The 10,292-nt window shown below is 39.7% G+C and overlaps 1 protein-coding gene across 1 annotated transcript; it reads right to left on the bottom strand.

Annotated features, from left to right (window-relative positions):
• Positions 1 to 638: 638 nt before the first annotated feature.
• LOC121303186 (U4/U6.U5 tri-snRNP-associated protein 2-like) lies at positions 639 to 10,212 on the bottom strand. The gene is made up of 13 exons (XM_041233712.1): positions 10,059 to 10,212; positions 9,578 to 9,659; positions 8,836 to 8,930; positions 7,653 to 7,789; positions 6,840 to 6,992; positions 6,336 to 6,561; positions 6,058 to 6,132; positions 5,684 to 5,751; positions 5,150 to 5,338; positions 4,187 to 4,329; positions 2,442 to 2,577; positions 1,490 to 1,576; positions 639 to 890 (listed from the first exon to the last, which is right to left on the bottom strand). Exons 1-13 carry the CDS (start codon positions 10,111 to 10,113, stop codon positions 837 to 839), a joined length of 1,500 nt encoding a protein of 499 aa, XP_041089646.1. The 5' UTR covers positions 10,114 to 10,212; the 3' UTR covers positions 639 to 836.
• Positions 10,213 to 10,292: the final 80 nt, after the last annotated feature.

Here is a 10,292-nt window from a genome sequence, read left to right as displayed (position 1 = left end):
ACTGGATGCAGAAGCAGCTATCACCTTTGTTTATGTCCGTGTTATCTCTGTGTATTGCTCAGATACAAGAAACATGCTTGACGTCTTTTTGATGATGTTGGACAAGGTTCGACATAAGACTGGAAAGGGAAAATGTAATGTCGCACCTGGTCCCACATAGGACCGCAAGGGGTTAAGGCCTGCCAGTTTAATCCCAATGACAGAGTACAATCATTTGTATGGATTGTTAAATCTAGAACATGGTGATTCTGTATATATTGTTTTTAATTTTAAATTAAATGTTTTCCTGGAAGTGAATGTCTTTTTTTAATTCTGCTAATTCAGTTTGTTTATTTAAAAAAAAAAGCAACAAAGTTTCACTTTCAAGCCCTGCAGGATACCCCTGCTAATGGCAAAGTGACTATGAAGTCAAGTTAATATTACACAGCACTAAGAGTGTTAAATGTCATGTAAAAACATGTGACAATGAAATGCAAACTTTTATTATTATTATTATTATTATTGTCTGGAATAGAACACAGTTACCCATTCAGTTATTTATTTTCTGCATAAGGTACCTTCAAAACAAAGAAGTCATTCATAGAATGTATTCCAAAGTTTGTTTATATATATATATATAAAAAAAAAAAAAAAAAAAAAAAAAAAAAAAAAAAAAACACACCTTCATACCAAAACCTGTTAGATACTGGGGGAGAAGTTAATGGTTCTGACAACTGACCACAACAGCATGTAGGTTTTTGCAGTTTTGTGCAACAGATGTGTCGAAACGAAACAGTACACTAAATTCCCTGCTTGCTTTTGAGGAAAAAACTGACTGTCCTTAAACTGTGATGCTGTCACGCACCATGCTGATTAATCTCATCATCATCCTCCTCTCGTCTCTTCCAGATCTGCAAACAGAAAATAACACTTTTGATAACCTTTACTATTTGTTACTCATTAATGCCAAACAATGCTGTATGGAAAAGAAATGTGCCTCGTACAGTTACAAAAACTTGTTGTTAAGGTGCTTGCTTTCAAGCCCATGTTAAAGATCAGCTAATTGAAGCAAACTTGACTGTCAGGGTGTGCTACCTGGAGGACTGTACACGAGGAATTATTTTAAACACATTGCAGCATTAAAAATAAGTATATGAGTAAAATTAATCTATGGCCATGCTACTATTACAAAGTTAGATCTACCACTACCATGTTTTGAGGGCATACAAACCCTGTAGGGGGGCTGTGTGGTCCAGTAGTTAAAGAAAAGGGCTTGTAACTAGGAGGTCCCTGGTTCAAATCACGGCTCACTCCCTGACCTTGAGCAAGCCATTTTAACCGCCTTGTGCTCCGTCTTTCAGGTGAGACGCTGTTGTAAGTGACTGCAGCTGATGCACAGTTCACACACCCTAGTCTCTAAGTCGCCTCAGATAAACGCATCTGCTAAGTAAATAAATAAACTAATAATAACAATAATAATAAATGAATGAAATGGTCAAGGGGGTTTTACCTGAATATAAGCCTCTGAGAGCGTAATCATCTGGGGCAGGATGTCAGTCACCTGAAGATCCTGGAGTTCATACCATTTCCCTGTCCCCTGTTAGGAGAGGCACAAACCAAACAGTAACTGCATTGTTTCTACACCTTTTCAACTAGCAACTTTACCAAGGGACCAGCAAGCATTCTCTACTGTCTGATGCTTTCGTAATACTTACTGCATTCTGTAATACTGTACCTACTGCAATCTGCAATAGCCATGGTTTCAATATATATTCCATCTTGTACCAGTCATCACAAATTGCTAATTCAGTCCCCGTTTCAGAATATTCATATGGTTTATATTCTGAAACATTTATATATTTACATGGTTTACATTCTGAAACAAGACACCCCAATAACTAGAGGTGACTCTTCCTAGATAATCACCCTTATGGAACCTACCCCAATAACTAGGGGCCTCTTCCTAGATAATCACCCTTCTGGAATCTAACTGACTCGCCCCTGAATCTTCTACAAGCAGAAGTTTTTCCTGCATATTTTCAGTCAAGATTCTTCATTACATGACGCAAATAGTGACACAGAAGACTATGTACAGGCACACATCCCAAACACAGTATGAAGCTACCTGCAGTTGTCCAAGTTGTTGCTCTTAAATGATTAACAAGTATGTTAGTAACATATATCTTCCTCCTTGGCTGCAAATACAAAACCATAGCCACGAGAACCATGAAAAAACAGAAGACAGAGCTTGAGCCACATCCTCCTTATGTAACTATAAAGTAGACAACTGTTGGATACACCAACACTGTGGTAAATCATGTTGTTGCCAGGTTTAACTAGATAAGCAGTTATCTAGTTGGATGTAAAGACACATGGACAACCATCTCCTTATATCACCTAATCCACACTGTGAGTATCATGCTGAAACAATGAGGTTCGATCAATGACAGTTGCCCTCTTACATGGTGCAGCACATGGATTCTATAAGCCCCCTCTGATGGTTTCCCATCATGCACGACGTTAGCCACAAGGTCATATGTTGTGTTCTTTTCTGTCACCTGAGCTTCCTCAGTAAGGTACTCCCGCAGGTCAACGTTTCTGGGGAAGAAAATAAATAAAATATGAACAAAGGAAATCATTATCCAAACATGTCTGTTTGTATCATCATCAGACAAACAAGCTAAAAGCTATATGTTTGTAGGTATGTAACGAATACTGCCGAAACAGACAAATCATTTTTACCGTAAATAAATAAAACAAATCAATACATATTTTTTTATTTAGTCAGGGAAAGGTTTTGACTAAAAAATAACATGTAGGCAATAAACAATGGGGTGGAACAACCACAATAACACATCTTAACAAAAAAGAAAGGGCAAGAGAGAGAGAGAGAAACATGAATAAATCATATCTGGGTAAACAGGTAGTGGGGGCGGAGGGTCAGAGTGTCTGATGCTTCAGCGTACTCCTTGAAGCATGGAGCGACGCACAGAGCTTGACACCGCCTCTTCGCTGTCACTTGATGCTGATGGCAAATATTCTTCGCTTATGTCTTCACTAACACTCTCGCGGACATCCGATTCAGTGGAAGAATTGTATGTATTTGAATTTAAATGGAAATCTGAATTCAGTATTATTACTAATACTTCTTTCTCACTGAGCGATTTTCGCCGGTTTACAAACACTGTTGACATTTTTGTGACTGAATTATTTGTAATTCAGTCAATATTTGGCGCAAGAGACCAATAAAAGGTGTTACAGAAACCTAGTGTTACAATATTATATGATCAGGGGTCTTGTAGGCTCAGTAATTCAAGTTTAAAGCTGGGGACCAGAGAGCAGTGAACGTACCGGTATGTTCATACTACTCAAAGGGTTAACTACTGGATAGTTTGTACTGCATGCATATAACATACCAAATGAAAGGCTACCAAATTTCCTTTCATACTATGTAAGTTGCAACAGGATCAGGCATACTATGTGGTAGATGAGAATATATGTAAACAAATATAAATACATAATAAATAATAATAATAAAAAAAAAAATATTTGGTCACTGCTATTACCTTGTAATCATACATGGCTAAAAACCAAACTTACACTGCACCATCGAACCTCAATTTGAAATGAACATGGTGGGGAGCTGAGCTTCTAAACCTTCCTACGATACCGCCCCTTTCAGTCTAGCTGCTAAAATGGAGCAATAGACTCAAAACAAAACCTAAACTGTGAACTCTGTCACATGATGAGAGGCTTAACTTCAAGTGATCGTAGCTCCAGCTAGGAGTACCGCATACACACACTTAATACGTCCTTGAAAAACCCAGTCTGTACTTTTAACAACATGTGCCTAACCTTCGGCGCGCTGGCACCCCAAAATGAATGGGGCTGAGTTTTAAGAGTTAAAGCGAAAGCAACCACTTGCAAAACAACACCTAGATAGCCTTAATATCGGATTTTTTTTTTTTTTTTTTAACTCTTTACTTACTACAGTATACTGAGTTTCTATAATGTTTAAAGATAGCAGCCGAGAATCACGTACAAGAGAATAAAGTCAAGCGGTATCTTAAAATATCTCTGCAAGATTTTTCCGCACTGAAAGTTGCAGATATGCAGGAGGAAAATGCACTATTCCCGTGATGAAATTCTAGCCCTGTGTATTATGTCTCCAGGTGAAAAGTCATCTTGCAACACTAACATTACTCACGTGATAGGGAAGTTGACAATGGTGGGGTTCTTCTCAACAAAGAAGTTGTTTTTTGTGAATCTCTTGATGCAGAAGATGAGGTAGGGAGGCAGCTGGGTCAGCTGAAACCTCTTCAGGAAGTTTTCCTTGTAGGTTTTGTACTCCTTGGAAAACGAAAGGACAGAGTTGAGTGAAGTATCCCTTTTGTTTGATACTGTGTAGCTTTTATTTGCAACTATTTAAACTGATTAATGACAACCGATGTATGAACTGTGCAGATTTATACTGACAGCGCAACAGTCATACCAGCTCAAGGGACCACTAAAAGTGGAATTTCGAAACAGATGATTTAATGTGAATAGTGTCACTATAGGCAGGCTTAATTCACGTGGAATGAAGGGGCTCCCGAGTGGTGCATCCAGTAAAGGTGCTCCGCATGGAGTGCAGGATGAGCCCTATAGCCTGGACATCACTGGTTCAAGTCCAGGCTATTCCACTGCAGACCGCAGACTGGAGCTCCCAGGGGGCGGCACACAATTGGCCGAGCGCCGCCTGGGCGGGGGAGAGCTTAGGTCGGCCAGGGTGTCCTCGGCTCACCACGCACCAACGACTCCTGTGGTCTGGCCGGGTGCCTGTGGGCTAGCCTGTAAGCTGCCCAGAGCTGCGTTGTCCTCCAATGCATTACTTTTTACTGAGGTGGCTGCATGGTGAGCCTGTAGTGTGTAAAAAAGCGGGTGGCTGATGGTACACGTTTCGGAGCACAGAGTGTGTTCGTCTTCACCCCTCCCAAGTCAGCGCAGGGGTGATAGTGGTGAGCTGAGCCTAGAAATAATCGGACATTCTAAATTGGGAGAAAATAATAAAATAATTGGCGACTACTAAATTAAAAAACAAAACAAAAAATGAATGTGGAATGTGCTTCAGACCCTTTGACAAGCCCACGAGTGTGTGTTAGTGTGGGAGTCCCAGTTGAGCCGTGCTCACCTTCTCAGTGCTGCCGTTGAACTTGCCGAGGATGCTGAAGAGGGGGACCTGTGGAATAATAAGCTGCTCCTTCTCATCCTTGTAGAGAGGGGCAGTGGGTAGGTCGAGGGTCAGGTACAGGAAGGTCGACTCGGACATCTTCTCTTGGTATTCCTCGTTCAGCAGCAGCGCCTCTTTCTCCTCTGCAGGCTAGTGGCAGATAGACACATAGTGAGGAACGAGTAGTGTGGCTAAAAATCACTGAACCCCAATGGGATATTTACAGGAACCGTCAGTGTTTTCTCTTTAGACAAAGGCGAGGTACAAAAAGATGACAACAAATATCAGACTTTACCCTTTTTACGGTGTTAAGGCAAAAGCATAAGAAAAGGGATTTTTTGAAGTTTGTGCTTAAGGGTATTTTCATTTTGTTTCTTTACCTCAAAATTGTAATGCAAAGTTTCCAAGACAGACACATGCAATACATATTGACAACACATAACAAGGATTAGATACAGTACTCAAAGCAGGGAATTTTCACCCTGCCAGACTCACCAGATCAGGGTGAGGGAGCTTCTTGGAGAAAATGCGCATGGAACCCTGAAACACCTTTGTAATTATTGCTGCAAAGAGACAAACAAGTTTAAATACTTTATCTTTATATAGGGAAGTCACACAACCACCCAATCAAACTCCCCATTACTCGTGAAAATAAATGCATGTTAAATTTGCACAGAGACAGATTGGGAGTACCAAGGCTTGTGTCAAAAAATCACTTGTTTTCTCTTTTTTTTTTTTTTTTTTTTTTTTTTTTTTTAATTGTGCTTTTAACCCTCAGCCACAGGAGGCTTCAGAGAACAGATGCCTCGAGCAGAGAATCTTTATGCCCAGTTTGCTATCTGTGCCCCCAGTGGAAGGACTGTACTTACAGGGCTTTTTCTTTGTTCCCCCGAGAGCCCCATGCAAGGCATTCACAAACCAGGAGAGAAAGTCCACAGCATCACCTAGACAAATCATAAATAGGAAAATAGATAATCAATAATAAAAATGATTATGCACACAGTTAAAAAAAAAATTGATCCCAAGATGAACAGATAGATGAGGGGAATTCCACAGAAGGGACATTTAACAGAATACCGAATTGTGACACATATTCCTAATAGTTAATAACTTCATCCGATCATGAATATTTCACAGGTGCAAATACCCTGTTTGGTGATCTGGAAGTTCTTCTTGCTGCACAGGACGACAGCCTGCAGCATCTCGTGGGGCGAGACGTGAGCCTTGAAGTTGCGCGGGTTCCACAGCTTCCTCATGAGCTCCCCAAAGCGCTGCACCAGCAGGAACATTATGTCTCCAGGCGGCCGCTTGATGGTCCGGTAGTTCTCCTCCTCCAAGAAATAGTTACGCAGCGGGGGTACGTTTGACAATGCCTGCATAGCAATCACATAGAGAACATTAGAATAAAGAGGGTGCTGAACCGACTGTGATGGTAGTGAAAACAGACAGCAAAAACGTAATGTTAGCCTGCTAAAAGCCTAAACAAGGTGTGAAAGTAACTTACTTATTTCCCATCAATGAACACAACATTAGAAGTCAGTATGATAAAAAAAAAATAGGTCACAAAGACAAAGTGTTAAGCAGGTGTAACTATAGCATTACTGGGTTAATCAAGACTAAAATAATCAAAGAGCTGCTTCCATGCAATTACCTGCAGCACTACGTTGGCATAGTCATTCGCCTTGATGTTGTTCAATCCCACGATGCCTGGCAGGTAGGTGGTACCATCGTAAGCACGGTACAGTTTGCCTTGCTTGTCCAGGTTAGCGATGTGCTTCTTTGTAAAGGTAGGCTTCAGTACATACTGAAAAAATAAGGTGTTTTTTTGTTTGCTTTGGGTTTTTTTTTTTGGATCGATTAATTTTGGACCGTGTTTCAGCAACGTTACCTCCATCTGGGCCTAGAGTATATTACGCTACATTATAAATCATGAAGCCATAGCAGCAGATCTCATTCCAGTACAACTTATTGCCATATGTGCTGAATACCAACTGACAAAAATCAACATATTTCTGTCAGCTGTTAATATTCAGAACATATATTTTTATTTATTTTTTAAATAAAACATAATCTATAAGAAGTTAATATGTACAGTTTCTGTTGTGATTTCAGTCCTCTTGCTCTACCAGTGCTCATAACGAGACACTTATACCATAATAGACAGGGTCAATTGTACATTAGCTTATAGAGCAAGTGGAATCAGAGGTTTCAGAATGTACCTTTAATTAGGGAAAATAGACACACAGCCAAACAACATCAGTCATGAGCAATAGAACTCATAACCACTGAATTACTCCCTTCAATTAAGGAAAAAAAAAAAAAAAAAAAAAAAAACAAAACCTATATTGGTCTCTGTCGAAGATCTAAGATAAAGTTTGCTGTTCTCCATTTAGGAGTCCAAAATAAGAAAATGACTTGGTTAGTTTTTTTTTTTTTTTTTAGTTCTTGTCCCTCTGTTACTCACTGTGATGTCCTCCAAGGAGGAGTCGATGATCTCATAATTGTCCGGCAGGCAGTAAAACTTAAGGGTGTGCAGGTTAAGGAAAACATGATGGCTGAACTGAACGCTGTGTGTGTAGGCATGAGACTTCAAACCACGACCTGCACAGTAAAGGAGGAAACACATGCATTGTTGATTGTATCTGCTGCTTATCGGGCTACAAGCTAATACATTTCCATATTGCTCCATTACAACAGTGCACTGTGACTAGCAGAAGAATCATGCAGTGGAAGTCAATCTAGAAGTTTTTATTTTATTTTAAGATCCTGCAGAATCAGGTTAATGTATCTTTGCTGTACCCTGTGTTGTTTGTATCGCAGTGATATCTTTTTCAACAAAATGCCAACTGTCTTGATATTTTTATTCACACCTCATGAGTAAGTCAATCGAGGAATTCCTTTTTTTCCAAATTTTACTCGGGAATGTTCACCAGGAGAAACACTGCAGTGACAGTTCATGATCCCTTCTGCAACAAGTCTGGCGTTCTGCTAGAAATGTACAGGCGTGTTGCAGGAGCAGAACATGAGCGCTGCTGCAGGGGGAGGGGCATGATCGAAATGTAACTTTCTGCTGGCAAACACTCCTGAATAAAAGTTGAGAAATATATAAAAAAGTGTAATGGAACAGGATTAAGGTTTGATACGGATGTAAAAGATTTCGATTCTGCACCATCACATTTCATCAACACTAATGGCTGGTTTGACACTAGCACTAATCTTGGACTGCCCAATGCCACATTGGGTAAGGTAGGCCACGATTCGTTCTAATCAGGGTCTGCGAAAGGTGCCCTGAAAGACACAGTAATCTTAATATGACTAAGAAACCATGTGGTTCACTACATCAAATGAGTAAGATCCAGGAAAATATTAGGCAATATGCTTGTGCATCAACTATAATGATGACAATCGATACCCTTAACATTGCTTTCATCTATATCAACCTATTTTAACAGCTGTCCTGTTTAATTATAATATTATAGGAAAACTTGGCACCCAGTATTGTTGTAAAACATGTGGTGTTAACATTTATCTAAAAAAACTGGTCTACAAACTTGAAACCCCCGCCAAGAATCGTCCCCTGGAATTCCGATATGCAAGACGTTAAAATGCTGTTTTTACATTCCCCAAAGCAGAGGGAGATAACACACCTTGGAAATATTTCCCACAGATGAGACAGGCGTAGACGTTGATATGGGAGAGTGAAATGGAGCACAGCTTCTCAAAATCGAAATCCAGGATACTCCTGTGAAGGAAAAAACAGACAATCCTCACACATAAATCAGTCCAGTCACAAAAGCAGGGATGGAAACATGACTTCCATTGCAGTGCAGTTAGATCCACTCCTAGTTTCACTGAGTTTAATAAGACACGCCTGAGCTTATTACCTACACAATGTGACTAACCAAACCATTTTAGTCTCATCTCTCCCTGCAAATGCCTATATGGAATGATATGGTGAACACAGTCCACAACAAATCTTAAGAGTGCCCCATTTTCCTAATATTTTTGTACCTATATAAAATGTTACTGTCTCTAATGTGTTAATAAAAGCTTTTTTCTGTTTTGTTTTAAAGCTTGCATTCTCTGTCATTACTCCATTTTGGAAAAAAGCAACCCCATTTTTATTTTTTGTTTTTCCTTTTCTTGTTTTTGTTTTGATCTAGCCCTGATATGTGATTAATAATGTCTTACCGCTGCTGGTCATAGGGGAGACCTACCCGGCACACAAGAGAGGGGGGGAGGGGGCACACCTTCAACAATGTAAACAATCTGGACTGTCAACCTCTGTTTTGATGAGAATGTACAGGCCAAACTACGGAAGAATTTACAGAGCACAGCTAGCCAGTGATACCCATACAAGCCAGGTATGCTGGCGCAGGAGCAGTGTACCTGTTAATGGTGTCCAGGTAGGGGCAGTGTCGGCTTCGACAGTCTTCACTAACTTCCTTGCATCTCACCGCCTTCGCTGGAACTGAAAACATCGGAAAAAAGAAACGACCCAACTTACATGTTTGCCGCCAGAAAAAAAACATGCCTACAGAATAATTATTATTTCGTTTGTTTTTTTTGTTTTTTTTAATTACAGTACCTTTTCGTGACATAATGTATGTTTCAAGTTTTTTTTTTTTGTTTGTTTGTTTGTTTTTTTAATTCTCACGTTTATCATCCTCACAACACTACTGGTATTGTATATTTTCGTAGTTCTTTCCTTTTTACTTATGTTTTTTTTTTTGTTACGCAGGATGTAATCTTTTCTTGGACTGTTCGACCATACAACTTCGGCTATAACGATATAATAATGATTATAATAATATACCGTAACACGTTCATTTATTTAGATGGCGTGTTTGACTAGGGGTCACTTTCTTACCCTCATCTTCGTCCTCCTCCTCCAGTTCAGGGTCTCTCTCCCTCTTCATCGACATTTTGTCTTTAGTATGATTAAATAATATATATTTTAATGTATTTATACAGTATACAATTGTATTACTGCTGCGTTTTCAAATTCCGTTTCCAAGGATAGCCATTCACTCTCTGAGAAGCAAAAACGAAAGAACAGGCCGACCGAAAGCTAAAACACGCAACAGGACGCCGCCGGTGAGCT

The sequence above is a fragment of the Polyodon spathula genome, chromosome 31, assembly GCF_017654505.1.
Source record: "Polyodon spathula isolate WHYD16114869_AA chromosome 31, ASM1765450v1, whole genome shotgun sequence".
NCBI lineage: Eukaryota > Metazoa > Chordata > Actinopteri > Acipenseriformes > Polyodontidae > Polyodon > Polyodon spathula.
This window is presented reverse-complemented; position numbering and strand designations above follow the sequence as displayed.